The following is a 22,148-nucleotide window of genomic DNA, read 5'->3' on the forward strand; positions in this document are numbered from 1 at the left end:
ACGCAAATGTGTAAATGCTCCCGAAACTCGGCTCTGAAGAGAAAGCTGTGAATTGCCTCGCTCTGCTCTGCTCCGCTCCGGCGGCCAGAGGAGCTGAAGTTGGGCCCTCTCGGGATAAGAAAAGATGGGAAAGCAAACCGGGCATTGCTTTGCACCATCGCACGCGTTTCTGTAGTGCGAAGAGCAAAGTTTAAACGTCTGTTGAACCCCAGGCTATCACTTCTGAAAGGGTTTTTTTTGTTTGTTGCTGTGTTTTGGAATTGGTCATTTATGTCAAGTACAGTTTTATAAAACCGTACTTGGAAATACAGAACAAATGCCCTTAAGAATCATGGGGATTAGCTAATCTTTCCTTAACCTTTGATTTTTAGGGTCACGTTTAGGAGGTGACTGCGCTCTGGCATTTCTTCAGTTTCGAGGGAGATGTGTTTGGAAGTTTTTGCTTGATAAATACTTTCATTTAAATGGTTCTGCAGGGCTGACAGGCGTAATCACCTACGGCGTGATCTTGGTAATTATGGATAGCAACAGGACATCACTGTTAGAACTTGGTGCTAAATGAAACTGCTTTGATTAATTGTAAATTCGTAAGATTGTTCCAGTGTTTCGAGCTGAATTTTCATCTTTATCAGTTTAAGTGCCCACATAGGGAATCAGCTAAGGAAATTGAGTTGAGACTAATAGTTAACAATTTACCGTACATCATGGATTTTCGGTCAAGTGATAAAAGGCTGGCAGGAAATGAGAAACTGATACCTCAAATAAGAGTAAACATGTGTTAAGCGTAGCTTTTACAAGGTTGTTTGATAAATTATAAATTGGTTTAGGTAAAGCACAATCCGTACTGACATATTTCGGTTAGTTTAAAGCTGATAACACCAACACTTGAAATAAGTTTATACGTCTGGAGGCAGATCTGTGGCTGATGTAAATTGTTGAAGTGCTGTTGCTGTTAATTGGGTTCCAGCAATTTATGCCGATGGAGAGTATGTCTCAGCATCTGTAATAAACAGCGTTTTGTATTGGTGGAGTATGAGTCTAAGAAGGAGCTGGAATTGCTTTTGAAGGTATAAGTAGCCTTTTGTTAGGGACATGGGATCTTAAGCAAATGATGTTTTTTCAAAGCTTAGTTTGTAGATAGGTGTGAGATGACACAGGCAAGTTAGCTTATTTCTTACTTTGCAGGAGATGTTAGAAGTTTGGGGCCTAAGTTACATTCTCATTCTGCAAAAGCTTTTGCAAACGCTGAGCTTTGTGCATAATTTCACTGATACCAGTAACGCTTGCTCACGTGTCGGGGTCAGCGTGTGCAGTCTTGGACCCTGAAAAGCGCGTAAGAAAAACTTTGTGCAGTGCTTTAAAGCACTTCTTTCTTGTCTATAAAGCAAGAAAGGATTTTGTTTTAGCTTAACTAAAAAGGTGCTTGAAAGCTTAGTGGTCAGAGGATCTGGCCCAGCAGCACAGTCCATGTTGTTTGCTGAGACGTGAAGCAAGCCAACCACAACAGCCCAGCAGTACTGTTGCTCCAGTAGCACGTTTCCTAAAGCAAAGGTTAGGATTGGAAATAATTGTATTGCTTTCTGTTGCAGATCCGTGTTTATATATTCCTCGTTTTGCACACATGCTTGAGTTTGGGGATAAGAACCACGAGGTGTCCATGACAGCTCTCAGGCTGTTGCAGAGGATGAAGCGGGACTGGATGCACACCGGCCGCCGGCCCTCCGGGCTCTGCGGAGCAGGTATGTCAGGCGCTGGGTGCATCGCTTCCCCTGCAGCGGGTTGGATGGGAGAGTCTGGGTTTTGGGAACAGATGAGGACTTTCTTGTTTCCTCGGTGATGCCATGTTCTCTGGGTTTTGTGCTGTCAGGCACCTACAGATTATATAGGTCTTCATCGAAATAGTTTCTGAAACTCAAACTCCATTTTTGACCTTGCTCCTACATTACTTGCTCAGATCCTTTGTATCTTACGTTTTGGATTTTTTAACCTCCTTTCTGGTGCTTTTCTCGCCTCCACTCTCTGCAAGTTCTAGCTGCTAAAAGGTTTTTTTGTCAGCTAAAATGACACCATTAGTGCAAGCACTTTGATTTGTGTCTTTACACAGAGTCTTAGGCAAGAAATGCCCTCTTTGACCTGTTCTGTGAAATTATTTTCCTTTCCTTCTTTATCTTTTTCCAAGATCCATTGCTGTCATGATGCTTACAAAAAACCTACCAGTTTGGGAGGGCTAGGTTAAAAGGTAGTCAGTCCCAGCCAGTGAGGTCAGAGTAGCGAAGAGTGTAGATAGTCACAGAGTTCACGTATGTGCTTTATTTTATTTGAAAGATCTTACATGTGCATGCTGGAATGAGAAACAGCCCTCAAACCTTAGGAAAACCAGGACTATGCGATCTTCTTGAAATTTCTAGCCTCTTTTCGTTAGTAGTGCTTGCTTATTGCACATTGCTACAAATTTGTGTATAGGCTCTATGGGAGACCAGCCTGGTCTTTGATTCACTGCATAGACTATACCCACATGAGCACGTGATTTGATTCAACAGACATGGATCAATAGATTGACGCCGGTGGTGCTGAGTCCCCTACATCCATCCACGCAATACGCAGTTCATGTGGTGTACTGTGGACTGGGTTTAGTTTGGTTCCCTGGCCTAAATGTCTGCGCCATACATTGTTTGAAGGACCAGTTGTTAGTTCAGCCCCTGAAGTTCCCATTAGGAGCTGGAGCACTTAAAAAAAATACCTGAAGTGGAGCTCTGGTTTAGTTTCCCCTAAAAGGAATCACTTTTGCATGCTTAAAACTGTTGTGCGCACTGAGCCACTGCACGATGAGTGGGGGTGATGCTTCAAAACGGAGCTAGTGCTCTGAATCAACACACTAATGTAAACGCAGCCAGTACTAGTTATCTAGCTGTCTAGAGGGTCTTGCAGGAGAGCGTTTGGGCACTAGGAAGACAGTAATAGTGGTGACAGCAACGAGGATAACAGCTTAAGTGGATTCAGTGTTTCACTTCTAGAAGATTTAACTGGAGATCTTTTTATTCCAGACTAGTAAATTCTGCTAAAAAGATGGTAACTTTGAAAATATGTGAGCAATGAGACGTTCTTGTGCTGTATTTAAGTAGCTGACCATGGTTTCCCAAATGCTAAAGCATAGAATTTTTCAGGGTGCAATTTGCAATCAGCTTAATTTTACTGGGTAGGAAGCAAAGTTTGTAAAGTCAACTCCATCACCTGTATTCAGGGACACAGCTGAGCATAAGCATTTACAGCTCTTTAACTGAAGGCAGGGGCAAAGAGAGGGTATAGTTATATCACTGTTTTCTGCTTTTCTTAAGGAAATTTTCCTCTTTTTGACATTGACTTTCCCTGCTTATTCTCTAGCTCTGCTAGTGGCAGCGAGAATGCATGATTTCCGACGTACTGTTAAAGAGGTCATCAGGGTGGTCAAGGTTTGTGAGTCTACATTAAGGAAAAGGTCAGTGCAGTTTTATTGCTTTTATCTTTCGTTTACAGTCCTGAAAAGTGGTGGAGTCTAAAATGAATGTATACTGGAGAAAACCAGGTTCTTTTCCTTTTCAGAAGTGCCAAGAATAAAATAAGTACAACATGTTTTAGCTGGTCATTTTTAAGTACTAACACCTGCCTCTTATGTAAGTCCTCAAACGCTCAGCAAAAATGGTAAGGAGCACAGTGCCCATTTAACAGGTGAAGAGTTGAAGGCAAAAAAATGTTGGGTCAGAAATGTTAACAGTGTTGTCATGTCCTCAGAAGAAATGATTGATTCTCAAAGCTGAGGATATACTGTAGGATTTTTTTTTCATTAATCCAGAATATAGTGCTGAAAAGTCTTGTCCTTTAGCTGTTGCTGAACAGAACTTTGCAAAATATTTTGCTGAAATGTTCATTTTTGATAGTGTTGCACTGCTAATAGATAGAAGACAGTGCAGTAAGTCTAATGATAAATTCACTGAAGAGGTCAGAAGTGGAATTATCAGCAGAATGTGAGCCTGAAAGTGCGAATTTCCCAAGTGCCTTTGGTGTGTTGTTTTTTTTTTTTTTTAAAGATCTAATAGCATTTTCCATATTTTGATGAAATAAGCAGTCACCCAGTTTCTCTCATTCTAGTTTTGAAAAGTTGTAACAATTTCTTTCCCCGTAGGTTCAGTAAAGAATGACCTAACTCTGAAATACCATGTTTTCTGTTGCTTCTAGTTGGAAATTTTTGTATCACCAATACATTCTGAAGTTTGTTCTACCAGGGTTTGTCTTAGGAAGGTCCCCTGGTGTCTCTCTTTCTCTCCACCTCGCTGAGGCCAGCTTAAGCACGTCCAGCCGAGTCCAATACTTGTTAATAACACTCATTTCTTAATTGTGAAAGACGTTTTTGCCCCAGATCTCCATTAGTGGAACAGGAATGGTGCTACTTCCCTACCATGTATGGGTGGTATAGGGATAAATTTAAAGTGTTTGAAGTGCTTTAAGGTACTACAACAATAAGGATGGAGCAGTACAAAGGCCACTTTTTTTCTCTGGTCAACAGGTCGTGTTTTAATGTGCATTTTGTATGATTAATGATTTGTGCACCCACAATCTACTTCAAGATGCCTTAGTTAAATAGTTAAAGAGTTCGTTCTTGCTAAGAAAATAAGCATAATAAATTAGAGTTGGAAGGAAAATTAATTTGAGCAATTGTTTCAAGCGACGAAATCTTACTTCAAAATTCATGCTTTGAAATGTTTACTCAAGTCCCACACATCAACTAAAATGACAGCGTTATTTACTTTGACAGGGTAAACGTGACAGCTGAATTATTTTCAGGCAGCTATAATTACAACTGTATGTATCACGAATCTATAAATTTGATTGATGTTTTTCAAATAAGAGCACGTTATATAGCATTTAACGAAGGCAAATAAAAAAAATACCTTTGAATAACTCTTTCTGCACTCCATTTTTTTTCTCTTCTTTCAAGAATTCCTCTCAAAATGCTATCGGGTAGAAGTTGTCTAAATTAATAAGCACTTGTTTCACATTCTTAAAAATTTCTTTCCTTCTCAGTTCGATATACAGTTTTATTTCCTTTTAATTATTGCTATAGTTACTCCGGTTTGTAAAGAGCTACTGCTGCTTTGTGCGTTGTGAAGGTGTTGAGCGTAGTTGGGTGAACGCTCATTAATGGATGGCGTTGGACGCTGCGCTCACTGGTGATGGCTTTGCTCTGACAGCTCTTGAAGTGAAACCAAACAGGAGTCCAGATAATGCTGAAACGTCCAGCCTGCAGGTTCTGCTCTATGGTTTGATTTAGCTCCGAGTTGGCTACATGGCTCCTGGGGAAGCACAGACCATGGGAAGCTGGATTCGCTTCCGGTGACGATGGATTTCCACGGCAGAAAGAAATCTGCAAGGGAAGGGGCGGCACCGACACAAGGTGCCTTCTCCCCCTGCCCTGGCAAGGCAGCCCAGCAGCCCGGGGGGGACAGGGCTGTGTTGGTCAGTGCCTTGGCTGGGGATGCGGGAGCGATGCTCTTTAAGAAAGCCCTGCTTGGCTTCTTGTTTCGGGAAGACCCTCAGCAACGGGTGGCAGCCCTTCCCTAAGAAGGGGACTATTTCTGGCCCTGTGCAACGCAGCTGATGCGACTGTGCGAAAGGGGATCAGATGACCCCGTTGTCCATCAGCTGGAGAGCACCAAGCCCTACGTGCCTGTAGCCTGTCGCCTCTTTCACCGCCGTGTACAGGAGGAGTAGCTCCTAGGAGGAGGTTCACAAAAATGTGATGTACCTTCAGGTCATAGAAATGAATGACCTGATCGTAAAGGGAATGTGTTTTGGAAGGACAAAGTGACAAGGGACGGCCCATGGACCCTGTCACTCATCTTCGAATCAAGAGTTCTTAATTTAACCATCTGGCTAAAAAACGTGTGTGTGTGATTTTAATATGCATGGATTTTTGGTAGGATCTTGGTAAGAAAACTTTGTAGTTACTTCACAGGGCCTTCTAGCTTTATGTTTTGAAGCACACAATTAAAATGTAAAGCTTGTTGCTGTTGTTGAAAGTGAAGATATTAAATATTAATAAATGCACTGATAATTCTATCTCATTTCCAGTCTAATTGAAATGATATTAACTTATATATCACTTTATATATTCAAAGTACTGTACAAATATTAACTAATTAGTCAAATTGTTATTTTCTGTGTAATCATCTGTGGAGATAGCAGAAATTAACTTTTAATAAACCCAACCCTTTTATTTAGTTTAATCATCAGATTCGTGCCCATGTTCAATGCACCTGTCTTTGCTGCTGCCTTTTTAACCTTTACATACTCTACCCCTTCATCTGTTTATTCACCTATCGCATATTTTCTTTGCATACTAAATTCTGTCTTATCTGCAGTGAGAATAATTTTTGTGATATTTGTCCATTGTGCATTATCTAATACTGTGCGGCCCGTACGCCTGTTTGAAGATCTTAGGCACTTATTCAGTAGAAATAAAAAAAAAAAAATCAGCTTATCTATGTTAACACTTGCATTTTACTTCTTTGGCTTACTCTTTATCTTTAAATTGAGCTGCTTTTTACATAAAAAAATATTTCTTCTCAGTTCCGTAAAGTACTGTCTGTTAAAAAAACCTATTTGTGGTGAACTTCAGAAGGAGTAAAGCTTCATTTAGAAGGAGTTGGAAGGAGAGGCCAGAATGGGTTTAAAGCGCCCATTTTTGAGGTGAATGGTTTTTCTCACAACATTTTTGGGGAAGGAAGACAAGACTTGTTACGAAGGAACTCCGTTTACCAGCCTGGATGGAGATGCTGCAGGGACTTTCATAAATGGGATACTTTGCTCGTATCCTGGGGACCCAGCTACATCTCTTTCAATGACTGCGTTGGTAATTTTCTGGAAAAATTAAAGATTCATGCATAGAGATAAATGTATTGCCTGCAGCTTTTCTTATTTTCATGTCTGCGCTATACAGCTCACATAAACTTCATGTCCAAGCTCCCAGTGCAGTCTCAAGCCGGGTAGGCTTCTTGCAAGTGCAGGCATGGCGAGGAGCAGGTCGATACCTGAGTCCAGAGTCAGGATGGGAAGACATGGTAACAGGGACGCGTGTGGCTGCGAGGTTAGGTTTTCCAAAACACCAAAGCCAAATCAAGGCCAGGACTGAAGGGAAGGGTGCGAAGAAGTCTGCGTTCGGCTGTGATCCAAGCAAAGCTGTGCTAAAATCCTGTGAAAGGTATCTGATGGATTAAGTGAGAGCTGTTCACCTAACGTTATTGAGCATGGAGAAAGGCAGAGGATGCTCAGTACGTCGGAGTTGTGTAAGTGCTCTTGGCTGAAGTGCGGTATGGAGAGAAGTTTCCAGAAAACTGCGCAGGTGACTTTGTGGAAAGGAGCTCGTGGTGGTGTCCGCTCTGATCTCGGCTCAGCAGCCGTGGAGCTCCTTCGCTGGCCACTGTTGTGATAAGCTCAGAAAGAAAATGGAGAAGTATTTTATGTCTCCAGTTAAATAATTTCAAGTGGCTTATAGATGGTTTCTAGAAATCTTTCTAGTATGGCGAGTAAATACAACTTGATCCACGTGGTTTGGTATTGCGTACCTTTGTAAGTTGGATTGTCTGTTTTAATGAAAAAAGGTTTTATTTTTGAGGAATCCAATTTCACAGGCAACGTCCCTTTTTATAAATCCGGCTTCTACACAGCTAGCAAGCTAATACGTTAATGAAATTCCTAATATATTTTAGTACTTCATACTTATTTAAAAAAGGTCATTTCAAAATATTATTTGGTGTCTGTTACTTTTGATACAATAATTAACTTATTAGCACTAACTCAGGCTTAGATCTTGTAAACAATTTTCTCTGTGTTTGACTTTCCTCATCTGAGCGGCTGTTAAGAAATTAAGCAGCGCACTGTTTTTCTTTTCCAGGAGATCGTAGAGTGTTTTTGACAGACCACAGCAGAGGAACCATGCTAATGAAACAAAATTTTAAGGAATGCTAAAGCATTTTGTTCCATTAGCGTGATGTGAACACTTCAATCGAAAAAAAAACCAAGAACAAAAAATTCCAGGTGGTTCAGACTGGTGGACTTCTGGGATGGCCAGGGAGGTGTGTCGGTGGGGTTGTTGGTGGACTAACCGTGTGCACAAGCGTTACCAGAGTTAACCGCATGTGTGTTTGCAGAAGCAGGGCTTTAAAATTTATGCGAACAAATTTGTGATAATTTTAAATCTCTATTTTGGTGTTAGCAAGTAAAAGCAACTAATTCTAAAGTGTGCTTTTATTTAGTACAATAAATCTTTCAAGTAACCCATTCTTTAATACTTAGAAAAACGACAGAGAGTTGCCAGCAAATGAGCACTATAAATTATCAGTCACCAGTTAATTTGCAGTAAATGACTGCGTGTGTATGCTCTTAGTCCGTCGCAAAAAGAGGTGAAATGTATTAATGTAGTACACCGTGGAAGTTGTTTTAAGTGAAAATATTTCTCTTCACAGTTGCATTGGGCCAGGAACACAGACAGACTAATTTAGCACAGCTCAGGTGATAAGTTGTAAGTTGTAAAACGCCAGTAACTGGATTGCCTCTAATTTTGTCCTTACCTTTCGTAATGAGATACTCATTCATATAGGCTTTAAAAATACCTTTTTTATGTTGCTGCAAGTACATGTAAAATTATATATATGTACAATGATTACATATAAGGAGATTACACCTCTATTTACGTACTGGTGGATACTGGAAAACATTTTTTATCTTGGGCAGGAAGCATTTAATAACTATTTCTGATACACGTTCTCTATTAAGTATCATTTTCAGGGAATGTGTTTACATACTTCTATAAATAGTTCATGCATAAATATTGTATGGCTTGGAGAAAAACGAGAAGAATGACACAATAGACTGTTAAATTTGTAGTGTAAAAAACTAGCGATGGTTTGCCATATCAGTGCGAATTCTGACCACCTGTGAGTGCACAGGTTTAGAGTGGTAGGCAGTGCTGATGAACGTGAAGTTAAAACAGTGGGGATATACTGCAGTATTTTGGTACTTCACTAAGATACAAAAGTAAATCCCTTACTTTTCCAGAGTTTGCAAATGTTGGAGTTGTCAAATCAGCTGATCTCTTACTAGAGTATTTGTAATTGATATGACAGTTAAGATTATGTAGATATCATGTCAGTTATTACTTAGAGGTTTAATTATATTGTTAATGTGGTGAAAATCAGGGGAATTTAATTACCACCACCAGCTTATCTTGCAATAAAGTTTTTTGATGTATTTCTGCTAACAATATGCCAGTATTTGGCATAGCACTTTTTTTAATCCATTAATAAAATATTTTAAGTACTTTAAAAAGACCTCTCACAACAGGTAACCTAAAGGCTGACTGCTCAGGCTAAATTTCACGTTCACTCTTTAAAAAAACAATTGTCTCTGAAGTTATAATTTGTTTGCCCTTCTGTATGGTGGTCCAGCACAAGATACCCCTGCTTTGTGCTGCCTGCTTTCTAGAGCTAGGTGCTAATTGCGTATAAAGCAATAAGCAGTAAGTCACACCGTGGCTTTTCCTAAATGGTCTCTGCTTAGAAGTCTCTCTTGGGCTTTGAACTTGGACTCCTGAAGCATTTGTGAGTTGGACTCCAGAAGACCTTGTTCTTTTATGTGCTTTGTCACACCTCACCGCCACAGAATTTCAATTAAACATTAAAACCAAGCAGCTAGCTGCACACAGGAGTCTTTTTTTTTTTTCCCTTAGCTGTAGACTGGATTCATAAGTCTTCACTGGACGGTATCCCTGAAACAAAGCAAAGTGAAAAAAACATTGCTCGTAACTTCAAAATGACTGACCCATATTCCCTTATTGGGAGCTAAATTAAGTGTGAACAGAATCGGTTTACTGTTTCGTGCACAACAGTGCTTTATCAGAGGACGAGGTGTGGTTTTGTCCATAAACGGATGGAACAAAAGCTGTGGAAATTTTTCTTTGAAAGAAGGGGTTGGCGTTAGGGGCAGATGACACCAAGCTCTGGAAAAACTTTTCTCCCAGGGGAATTTGGTTGAAAGAGTTCGCTGTGAGAAACTATAAGAGGAGAGTTTATACTGGAAGTTGAATCTTAGCCTGAGCTGTAGCGGTTGCCTCTGCTTCGACTATAAATAGAAAATAGTTGTGTGCCAAATTTCAATTTTTAGAGCCCTTTTGAATCAGTGCCAAGGAAATAATATCTTAATTTGTATATCTGTTTATTTTCCTCCTTCTGTGCATAACTTGAAATGGCAACTCTTATTAGATTTTTTAAGATTAACAAAAGTGCAAAATGAACTTGGATAGCATTTTTATGTGGAACTTAAAAAATAGCCCATAGCTAATTTTTTTTTCTTTTTTTCCATGAGGGCACTCCCTCGCCCCTGAAGTTATTGTGCTTATAATTAAGGTTGCATCAGTTTTTCTTAGCTGCCAAACTAATGTTACCTTGTTTCATGCGGTGTAGATGGTTGCGTGCATCGGTTTGTTGCTTTGGTGGCATGTGTCCAAACACTGGATAAAATTAAAGAAATGTTTAAAAATATGTAGACAGGATATCAGCCAATGTGAAATGTTGAGGCAGGCAAGTGGTTGGCAGACGCAGGTATTTATTTATATGAAGTTACAGGAGAAAATGTTGAGCGAACAGCTCGCTCTCCCACAGAGATGGTGCTCAAACTGTGATCCTGACCATCAGGAGTGGTTCTTCATTTCAGGAGAAAGGCTAGAGCCTTGTGGTTAAGACTGGCGAGAGGTGAAGAAATAATGTGCTGCTCTAAATTTGGGCTGGCCACTGGGCTGTGCCTACACTGTCACGCTGGCAGCCTGCACCGCCGGCTGGTCAGCTCTCGCCCCGTTTGGCTTGGATCAGGAGCGAGGAAGAGGAGGGCATGGGCACGGGACTGTACGCTGGTGGCCGGTCAGATGGTTGAACCATGCTGTGCTGTGGGTTTGAGCTCCTTGGTAGCACCACCAGCAAAGGCAGCGTAGCTCTGCCCTGGCCCAGTGCAGATGCACTGAAGGTCCTGGGAGAGACCCACGCTGCTGTTTCAGCTCGGGGCTGAAGCTGGCGCTCGAGCCGAAGCTCGCGCCAGCTGCCGGCACGTTGGCTCACCCGTGGGCTAACGTCTGGCGGGTGCAGGGTACGTGACGTGAGTCACACAACACGGTGGACAAGGAGAGGGACAGATGGAGCCTCAGGTGTCCACAAGGAGACGTGCACAGGGTTAAGTGATGAAACCCAAGCGTGGTCATCTCGTCCCCAACCTTGCTTCATGAGCGACTGGTTTTGCTGCTGGTGTTTTCTACGTTGCTCCGCATGCCTGGAGGTGTTGCCGTTTTGGCTGGGCTCTGGGTCTGGCTGCTCATCTCAAACTCAGAGCAAGTGTGGGGTAAACAAACTGGGTGTCTTTGCCAAAGTGTGTGGTTGGCTTTTTACAGTGGGAGGAGAATAAAACTTTGACTAGGCAAGGCTGGTTGGGAGGAAAGGTCTTGCTGAAGTGGGACTGCCTGTGAGTACATGATTCACACATGGAGAGATGGATGACTGTAATTTAATGATGGTGGCTGGGAAGATCCATGCTCCTAAAGTGATGCATGGATTTGACATTGAATGAATCCTGAATTAAAATAATAATAACAATGCCTAGCCAGATTTTTCCTCTAGCCTGATAGATGAAGCTCCCTCCTGGAAGGTGGGTAATGCAGGCTGGAAGCCCGTTAACGCTGAGAAAGATTCCTAGTCTGTTAATTAAAAGCTGGGTGCTGCTGCTGCCAACAGCATCCTCCTCTCCTTTCCAATTTGATCTGAAAGAGAGGAGGAGGGAGCTGGTCCCTGGTGCTCTGGGGAAAGTTTTGGGCTGTCAGTCACTCTCAAATGGCTAATTTGGGACTCTGCAGAGATGCCTGAACTCCAAAAGTGAGACTAAGTTTCAGAGGCTTTCTTCTCCTCAGCAGCACTAATTGTGGCCAGCGTAGCTGTGCGTGGGCTCAGCGTGCTGCTCGCTGTTGGTTTTACGTAGAGCTGCTCGGCTCTCCCTGTGCATTTCACGGCACGAGGTGCCGCACGTGGCCTGTGCTCCGGGAGCAGGGTGCCTATAGGCAAAGCGTCCTGAAGTTACGGCATGCCTACGTCCCTTTGTAGGGGCTGTCTTCTCTTGCTCCTCAGTTTATAAAAAAAGAAATACAGGTACTGATAAGGATATTGGGAGAGAATGTGGTCCTGTGCTCTTGGCTTTGGGCCTGGAGTTGGTTGGAAACTTAATTTCTGTCCTAGAGAAAATTTCTTCTTTGGAAGGAGTTTTGTTGCAATTGGAGGTAAAAGAGAAAACCACGACTGCGTTTTGTGGGGGAGAAATGCTGAAGGGTCCTGTGCTGGGAGTACTGAATCACCGTTTTTAGTTTCCTAGCTTTGCAGATGGAAGCTGTTGTCATCTTTGCTTCCTCTGGAAGATGGGAATATTCCAGTGAGGCAGCTGCGGACCCATCATTGCCATTTTCCCATGGAAAATGTTGATATTATTAAAAGGGCACTTTCTGTCAGAAAAGCATTCTGCCAGACATTTCCTGACCTGGCTTTGTACTTAACCTTTTGTCTCGCTTTCTCCATCTGTAAAATGGATGTGCTCATTCTCAACCACCTGTAGAAAATGCTGAAATTTGTGGATGAAGTTATGACAAAGTAGTCTCATTTAAGATTCAGTTCCTTTGAAAGATTCAGTTGCTTTCATGGCAGTTCCCCGTGGAGCTAGTCCCATCTCACGTGAGTAGGAACTTTTAAAATGCGAACATTAAACAAATACAAAGTATATTATTGTAAAATTACATGCATTCGTCTATTCCATCTGCGCAATGTGCAGACGATCCCTTTATTTTACTTCTGCTTCTGCGTGTCCTGGGAAGATTACTTCTTGTCCCTCTTCCAGTTTGCTGAAGATAATGTTACTTTAACATTTGCTTTGCATAAATTAATCATGCTAACATATCAGGAATATTGTTGAGCATACTCCTAAACTATGATGGCAGATCTTTTAGTTTGGGAATCTGTTTTGTTGTTGTTGATAACAAAAGCAGCAAGACAGGAGAAATGAGCTGCGTTTCTCATCTCGGTTTTGTCAGTCTATAGTTAATTGACCGTGGAGGCTGTGGTATTTCTGTTCAGTCTTTGTTCATCAAAAAAAGTGTGTGTTACATACTCCAAGAAATCAAAAGCTAATTTGTGATATGGAAAGATACTTTCTTTGCAGCAGATGAAACAATTAGTATCACTTCAGTTTTAATGTATTCTGCATTTGAGCCAGAGTTTCTAAGGATGACATGTTTATTCTGTAACTTAGCAGTTTGACAAGTTTTGTTACTTTTAAAGAAGTTCTTAAAGTTGTTATGGTAATGTGCTGTATGCTTTGGTAGGTTGACAGAGTTTGAAGACACACCAACAAGTCAGCTAACCATCGATGAGTTTATGAAGATTGACTTAGAAGAAGAATGTGATCCTCCTTCGTTTACAGCTGGTCAAAAAAAATTGAAGATACAGCAGGTGAATTCTGAATTGGATGCTCCCTGTATTTCCCTCCTCTCTCCTCCCTCTGCATATTCCTTTTTGAATCAGTTAATACTAAATCCTAACTGACCAGCCTTTGATAAGGGTTAGTTACATTTATTTTGGGGGTCTTATGAGAAGGGTGAGCATTAGTGCATATGATACCCATTAACTAAAGGACAGTTTTTTGTTTTACTGACAAAGGGATAGCTTCCCAGTTTAAAAAAAAAAGTTTTTCTCCTATATCATTTTTGCTCCCTCCTCCAGAGAGACGTGCTCTTTCAGGTGTGTAGCTTCAAATATAGCTTTAAACATCCCCTGATGAGGGATCGAAGTTAGCCAGCCGCTGCGGGAAGTACAGAGTCACTGCTCTTGTTAGTGCAGATCGGGGTGGCTGGGTGGCCGAGTAACGAGCACCAGCTGAGCTTCCATGTTTTGCAGGATACCAGTTTGGTGCTTAGCCCACGACTGCTGTACTGTAGATGAGGGTTCAGCACACTCTGCCCAGATGCTCCCCCATTTGCAAGCTGATGCTTGTATACTAAGCACTGTTATCTCCTTTACGCTTGCTTTCCTGCTGCATGTGTGTTTCCCTTCTTGTGCCCTGACCTTTTACCAAAGCATCAAATCTTTTTGTCCTTACAAAACTGGAGGCTCTCATGTGACAAGTTAAGCTGAGCTTGTAGCACGGAGGTCTTTAGCAGCTGTCCTTATGTCTGCACTTCTCTTTTACGGGCTGCGTGCACCCTTCCAGCCTGGTTAGCAAGGATCAGGGTTGCAAAGGTGTAAGCTTTATAATTGGATCAGAAACTGTGCACTTTTTTTAAGGTGATACTCATGGTTAGGAGAAGTACCATTACATATAATTTTTTTTTAAACACATATGAAAACAATAACCCAATTGCTTTAATGAGACTGCTGGTGTTTTCTATGTTACAGCACCTGCTTCCACAGAGATCAGTTCTCATGTGGCTTAATTTCTTTACAAAGCATGAACTAACGCTGGCATCAGAGGAGAAGCTTTTACTACCGTCATAGCCAAATGCTACAGTATTAGTTTTTCAGGGGTTTTGTTTTTACTGATCTAAATACACTATCATTTAGAGGTCTGTAGGCTTATTTGTGATGTTCTCAAGAGCCTGCCGGGTGCTGCAGGTCAGTACTTCGCTCTGCCGTCGCCTGTGTGCTATAGCTGGCCCGGGCAGCGCAATTTCAGCGCTGTCCTTGCACTTGCTCGCGTCTACAGGCACAGTCATAGAGCCTTGGCTGCTGAAGAATGGGGCTTTTTATTTGCAGCTTGCCAGAGTGAAGGTTCCTTTCAAAGTATAGAGATGGGTGAGAGAACATTTGAAATCGGTCAGTATTTTGAAACTTGTCTGTCTTACCTGTCTGACACTATAAAGTAATTTGAGCTGGGATTCAAAACCTTATTGCTTTTAAAATACCCTATGATTCTGTGTCTCTATATACAGTTCACAAACAGTCCAAAGTTTTTTTGTTTTGGTTTTTTTTAGTAATTTCATGTGTATTTTGTTTATTTTCATTTCAGCTTGAGAAGGCGTTATCAAAAAAGCTGGAGGATTTTGAAGGTATAAGTTGTGTTTTCTGTAACATATCAGTCATTTGTTCAAAATTACATCAATGATTGCTGAGTTTTATTTTTATTTCAACACCACAGGTGAAATATCGAGCTATCAAGATGAAATAGAGATTGAATTAGAAAACAGTAGACCGAAAGCAAAAGGCGTATTTGCAAATTTCACTAAAGATGGTAAGTCTATGAAGAGTTGTGACTACTTAAATAACGACGAGTTCAGATCCTACAGGCTGTCTTAAGTGTATGAACTTTATTGTGATAAATGTGATCATATATATGCTTGCGTAGTACAAGGTCTCTGTTGCGTTGGGGTTCTCTCTGCCAATTCGTTGGTTCAAATATCACTCTTCAAAACAACTACATTGTTCATTACAATGACAGTCCGTTAATGGTTTCAGTCGTTTTTCTTTCCTGGTGCAGTATAAGCTTGGCACTGGCACCTGAGTGTTCCTTTTCATCACTGAAGGTGCAGTGGACCAGTATCTAGACTCTTCTGTCACTGAATCCCCCAGTTGACTAAGCAATACGGAAGGGCTTTCTGCAGGTTGAAAGGGCTATTTTTCATTTGTAATTATAGCAGTAAGTAGCCGGCTTCTCTCGCAAAGCCCTTTTACCTGCCATAATTTGATAACACAATACTTCTATTTTAAATGATGGCTGTATTCACAAAAATACATTTTCATATCCAAGGTAGTGAATTTGAAGAGCATCTGCAAACTCCCTGTATTCATACATTGTACTAAAATATTGTGTATTTCTACTACAGATTTTCTCTAAAGATTTTTATTCTTTAAGTGAGCGCCTCTCTATTTATTTAGTTTCTGTGACAGATGGTATGCAATGATCTGTTCGTTTTTGGTTTTTTTTTTTTTTTTCCCCTTACAGATTCTATAGAAGATAATACCTCTAGCATACTTGGAGAGGAGGAGGCAGAAGATGAGGAACTGGAAGCAGCCGCTAATCACTTAAACAAGGACTTTTGTAATGAACTTCATGAGAAGGATAGAGTAAAAAAAAATGAAGATGGGGAATGCAGAAATGGAAATGAAGCTCTTGTAAGACCACCTGCACTGGAATCCTTGCTCGGCCCGCTCCCCACTGCAGCTAGTCTTGGCATAACAGAGTCCATAAAAGAGTGCATATCCACTAAGGACCAAGAGCCTGGTGAGTAGGAGATCAGTTCAGCTCAGAGCAGAAACTGGACACATGCAGCCGGTTGTGGGTTGGTTGTGTAATTTCCATGTATTTTGATGGTTACTGTGGTAGCAATTCCGTGAATCGCTGTAACATCGAGGTACAGGAGCTGTGAGGCTGGATGAGACCGATGGTCTTGGTTGTTGATGTTGGTCGTTGGTGTCTGCTCCTCAGGAAGCTGCAGGAAAATCTGGAGTGCCTAATTATTTTCTGAAGCCCAAGAATGTGTATCTCTTAGTCAAGTAGATTTGCAGTCATATGATAGCTGATGGGCATATTTCAAGCCATGCAGTCTCAATTAGGAAATTGGAGGAAGCGTATTCCTGTAAATATGACTGGGAATTAAAACCCAAGTATGAGAATTGTAGATCAAGGCAGACTTTCTCAGGAGACATTTTACTGGAGTCAAACATGATGCAGTCTGTCTCTCTGATTGAGAATCTTTGCAAATGGCAAATATTTAATATGTTTGTAAGAGGAAATAACTGGTTGTATGCTTTTTTCCTTTGATACGGACTTTGGTGTGTGTTTTGCTGGTTTTGCTCCATTTTTCTTAAAACTCCCAGATCTATCTGTACGATATAGCTCGGTATAGTACAGTGGGAGCAGGACTGATCAACTAAAGAAGCCAATTTTGCCAGAGCCATTAAGGCAAACAGCCCTGCAAACAGCCAGTCGTCCAGGCAGGTTTGTTTGCTTTTTCTTATGTGTGCTTGAGCTTTATGGAGGTGGCATTTTTTAAAATTTCTTTTGCATCTTAATGACTCTGAAAACGGCACATATCTAAAGAGCATTTTATTCTTTTCTTTATCGCAGTTAATTTTTCCATCATAAGACACACCTGTCCGAATCTATTTTGTCAGCTTACTTGGGGGTTGATGCAGCAGAACATTTTGTTATCCAAACTGTTCTGATGCTAATTTCTGTTGAACAGCACCTACTTATAATAAGATACTCCCTGCCTCAATAGATGAACTGAATGCATTCAGACTCTTACTACGTTAGTGTTGACATCCCAGAAACGTAGCAGGATGATTGCACGTTTATATTTTGTACAAACGAAATCATATAGAAACAGTTGAGTGGTTTTGGTTTTGTTTTAATTACCATTAAGAAAATGGATGGCTCGTGGCTCGTTTTTCTCCTGGAAATCAGCGGTTCATGTCGAAGAGTAATGGCTAGAAGCTGCTGTTGTCTGGCTAGCCAATGACCTGTAAAAATGATTTCCCAGTGATGGACATTTCTCAGCTGGCATTGCTATTGACCGTTTCAATGGACAGGCTGAGGACTGAGTTTAAAGATGAAACTAAGCTGGCATAGCCAGGTATGCTGCTCTGAGTCGGGCTTCAGGCAGGTGGGCAGGAGAGTGCATGGCTGCTCATGCTATGGCTTGTCTGCATTTGCTGTTTGTTTTCTTTCAAAAGTGGAGGACATGCCAAATGAACTGAATTTCAAAACCGAATAGGCTTCAGTATGTTCATTCTCTTTTAATTCTCATTCTCTTTTAATGCATCTGAAAAATCATTGCAGGTGTTTGAACAGGTACTTATTTTCTTCATGTGCTGTGAAGCTCATATGCTGAATTACTGTTTTGGTTGTATTTTGATTGTAGATCCTGCCCCAACCTTTTTTTTTCCTTTCAGTGACTCTGCTAATTTATTTTAATCATTTAAAAGTTTCATATTAAGTCAGATTAACTTTGTCGGTGTCTGTGCTGCGGGGTAGTTGTGGTGGGGTGCAGTTTCCAGTCTCCAAGCCCTTGCCACATGGTGCCTGCATGGTGTGGGTGCATCACAGTGTGCGTCTGCATCATCCCCCTGAGGACCTGGTTTCCTTCGGGAAGTCATCTGGGTTCAAGAGCAGTAACAGAGCCTTGATGTGTTTTGGATGATTGGGACCAGGTCTGGCAGACAGGCTGGGAGGTACGCATGGCTTGCAGTTGGCATGTTATTACACAGGATAAAGAAAACTTCTTGTTAAGTTGCCTCCCGTTGGTCACCTGTGCATCTTAGCCCTGAACCCCAATGAAAACCAGTGTAGATGCTTCTGTCCCCTCAGGCAATGACATCTTGAGTTTTGCCTCATAGCTCTGACCTCAGCACCGGGAAAGGTCATGGAGCAGATCATCTTGAGTGCCATCACACGGCACGTACAGGACAACCGGGTGATCAGGCCCAGTCAGCATGGGTTTATGAAAGGCAGGTCCTGCTTGACTAACCTGATCTCCTTCTATGACAAGGTGACCGCTTAGTGGGTGAGGGAAAGGCTGTCGATGTTGTCTACTTGGACTTTAGTAAGGTCTTTGACACTGTCTCCCACAGCATTCTCCTGCAGAAACTGCCTGCTCATGACTTCGACAGGTGTACTCTTTGCTGGGTGAAAAACTGGCTAGATGGCCGGGCTCAAAGAGTTGTGGTGAATGAAGTTAAATCCAGTTGGCGGCCAGTCACAAGTGGTGTTCTCCAGGGCTCAGTGTTGGGGCTGGTCCTGTTCAACATCTTCATTGATGATCTGGATGAGGGGATTGAGTGCACCCTCAGTAAGTTTGCAGATGACACCAAGTTGGGTGGAAGTGTCGATCTGCTGGAGGGTAGGAAGGCCCTACAGAGGGACCTGGACAGGCTGGATCGATGGGCCAGGGACAACTGTGTGAGGGTCAACAAGGCTCAGTGCCGGGTCCTGCACTTGGGTCACAACAACCCCATGCAACGCTACAGGCTGGGGGAGGAGTGGCTGCAGAGCTGCCTGGCAGAAAAGGACCTGGGTGTGTTGGTCGACAGCCACCTGAACATGAGCCAGCAGTGTGCCCAGGTGGCCAAGAGGGCCAATGGCATCCTGGCTTGTATCAGAAATAGTGTGGCCAGCAGGACCAGGGAGGTGATAGTGCTCCTGTACTGGGCACTGGTGAGGCCGCACCTCGAGTGCTGTGTTCAGTTTTGGGCCCCTCACTACAAGAAGGACATGGAGGTGCTGGAGTGTGTCCAGAGAAGGGCAATGAAGCTGGTGAAGGGTCTGGAGCACAAGTCTTATGAGGAGCAGCTCAGGGAGCTGGGGTTGTTTAGTCTGGAGAAGAGGAGGCTGAGGGGAGACCTTATTGCTCTCTACAGCTACCTGAAAGGAGGCTGTAGCGAGGTGGGGGTTGGTCTCTTCTCCCAAGTAACAAGTGATAGGACAAGAGGAAACGGCCTCAAGTTGTACCAGGGGAGGTTTAGGTTGGATATTAGGAAAAATTTCTTTACTGAAAGAGTAGTCAAGCATTGGAACAGGCTGCCCAGGGAAGTGGCTGAGTCCCCATCCCTGGAGATATTTAAAAGACGGGTAGACGTGGTGTTTAAGGACATGGTTTGGTGGTGGACTTGTCAGTGCTAGGTTAATGATTGGACTTGATGATCTTAAAGGTCTTTTCCAACCTAAATGGTTCTATGATTCTATAACTCTCTGAAATCTGGGAAAGGTTTGTACCTGGAGGTAGTATCTTCTTCTATCAGGCCAGCTGGTATAGTTGTAAATTTAAACAATTTCCAGGTTTCTGGACCCTTCTTCAAGTCTGAAAAGGAAGCGGCAGTTTTCAAAATTAAATACAGGATGAGAGCAGTTGCTCAAAGTTTAATTTGAGATAGCACAATTATAGATCATCTTGAAACAAAAGTAGTTGGTACCTGTGGAGGGAGAAGATCATAAAATTTCCTGCATTTATCCTGTGTGTTTGAATTTAGTTTAGTGTTATTTATATTGTGAATCTCAGCTGGCCATAGGTTTGCTATGGTATTTCATGTTCCAACACCTAAGTCCATTGGAGAAGGGAGAGTCGTCGTAACATTGCACACTTAAGGTGACCTTTTAGTCCTTCTCCACAGCTGTGTAAGTCATAAACCTTTCCCTTCCTTCAGCCCTCTCCAACCCTGAGTCATCTTCCACTCTGGGGACCATCTGGGTCAGGTTAGTCTGGAGACCTTAGTCGGGATGCTTTTGTATCTCCTGCTGGGCTCCATGTGTTGTTGGATGGGTGTATTATGTCCGGTCAGTGCAGCAGTTGGAAACGGCGTGCCTGGTGCTACGTGGTGAGGATTCCCAGCAAACCTTCATGGTGATACACTGCATGGTTGGGCAGGTGGCCATTAAATAGGAGCTCAGCAAGCAGCTGCAGTATGTGCAATGTTTGGCCTCCTTAAATGCAGGGTGTCTCCTCTCCTTTCTGTAATGATCTCTCTTCCTCAAAAAAACCTCTGTTGTAGGTGCCTTCTACAAAGTCTTTTCATTTGGCTTTTGCAAGTGGTAATTCAGTTTATAATTGCCTGTATCAGCTGCTTTGGGAAATCTTCCACCTTTGTGCTACGGTGGCCGCAGCAACAGCAGAAGGTTTCTCACAAATTGCTTATGCAGATAAGACTTAGGTGCAGAGCCCAAGTATTAAGAAAAATTTAGTGTATTTTTGCTTCACTTACAATTGGTATTTGAGCAGTGTGAGGTTGTCTATATGAATGTTTTATGTAAAGCATAGTATTTTAGCAAATTTGCATTACAAAGGTAAGGTACCGGGCTAATGAGTCTGAGGCAGTAAAGTGCTTAGAATAAACACTACATTTGACTGTTTTTTTTTCCTACAAAGTGTATTAATTTGCAGAGACATTTAAGCTGAAATCCGTTTGAGTCTTTGCAAACTGCTTCTTTCTTATTCTTCATGATAAAAGTGCTTTATAATGAGATCTCAGTTTCAGAGATGGAGATCGGGTGGATCAGTCTGTCGGTTTTCCTGGCCGTGCAGCATCCCAGCATCCTCTCCACGCTCTACGTGCTCTTTCTGATTCTGCAGTTCCTCAAAACAGGGCACTGATTCCTTTAGGAGATTGCCACAGTCAAATACCATGGACTCCATTCTCAAGAAATAAATTCTTTGGTGTAAAATTTCCCTTTGCAATTTGTTTTTATGTCCCTTTTATACCACTTCAAATAATTTATCGTCTTTCTTGGTGTTTCTGTCCTTCTGATGTTTACTGGCTGTCACCCTGTCCTTCCCATGTCACAATGCTAGGCTGTACACCACCAGTTCATCTCTTCTTGCCACGTAAATCAAGTCATAAAATTTTGGCCAGGGCTAAAAGTGAGGCAGGTCTGACAATAACAGAGATAAAGGTAAAATACAGGGTATAAGTTACCAACTGACTTTATATACCTTCTACTTTGTAATCTAGGTAGTGTTTGAGACCCAATTTAGTTTTTGTTTTGAATCAAAATTCACATGCAGTCATTTCGGGCAGTAGTTTCAAATAAAGTGTGTGAAGTGGGTGGTAACACGCTCCTGCATGTCCTCATGAAAGTAAGCGGCTTTTGCAGCGAGGAATCGCCGTGCATGTACCATCTTGTGCTTGGTTAGGCAGCCAGCTAACTGCATTTGCTGCTAATTTCACAAAGAATACATGAGAAAGGTTTTGTGCTTGTTCATAATTAATAGTTTGCTCATTTGTTGCTCCTTGTATTTATGCCTCCATTACTGCTGCAGGCATAATCTGACACGGGCTGAGGTTGAAAGATGTTGCCATTGATTTCTGTGGGTGTTAAAGACCCCATGCAGACAGCGTTCATTGATCGAATAGTTGTTGTCCCTGTGTAGCAGCGCTTTCCAACTTCTTACTCAAGGAGGATGTGAAAAGTGGATAAAGATGAAGTTATACAAGACAGGGATGGGCTCATCCTCCGGGATCTTACTCTTTCCTCCAGATTTCATCCCCCTCACCCTACCAGCTGCCAGCTCCCGCTTCATACTTTGTCCTGGCCCTGGGGCTTGCTTGATC

At 42.1% G+C, this 22,148-nt stretch overlaps 1 protein-coding gene across 4 annotated transcripts in view; it reads left to right on the plus strand.

The window, feature by feature from the left end:
• The window catches only part of BRF1 (BRF1 general transcription factor IIIB subunit), a 175,139-nt gene that overhangs the window by 83,898 nt on the left and 69,093 nt on the right, over positions 1-22,148 (plus strand). For 3 of the 4 annotated variants that reach the window (XM_082318545.1, XM_082318548.1, XM_082318547.1), the window contains 6 exons: positions 1,590-1,739; positions 3,382-3,475; positions 13,436-13,562; positions 15,115-15,154; positions 15,244-15,336; positions 16,048-16,326. In XM_082318545.1, the coding sequence (XP_082174671.1) occupies positions 1,590-1,739; positions 3,382-3,475; positions 13,436-13,562; positions 15,115-15,154; positions 15,244-15,336; positions 16,048-16,326 (783 nt within the window). The remainder of the gene's footprint in view (positions 1-1,589; positions 1,740-3,381; positions 3,476-13,435; positions 13,563-15,114; positions 15,155-15,243; positions 15,337-16,047; positions 16,327-22,148) is intronic. The other variant, XM_082318546.1, reaches the window with a different exon arrangement.

This window comes from Platalea leucorodia (genome assembly GCF_965183815.1).
Source record: "Platalea leucorodia genome assembly, chromosome: 7".
Lineage (NCBI taxonomy): Eukaryota > Metazoa > Chordata > Aves > Pelecaniformes > Threskiornithidae > Platalea > Platalea leucorodia.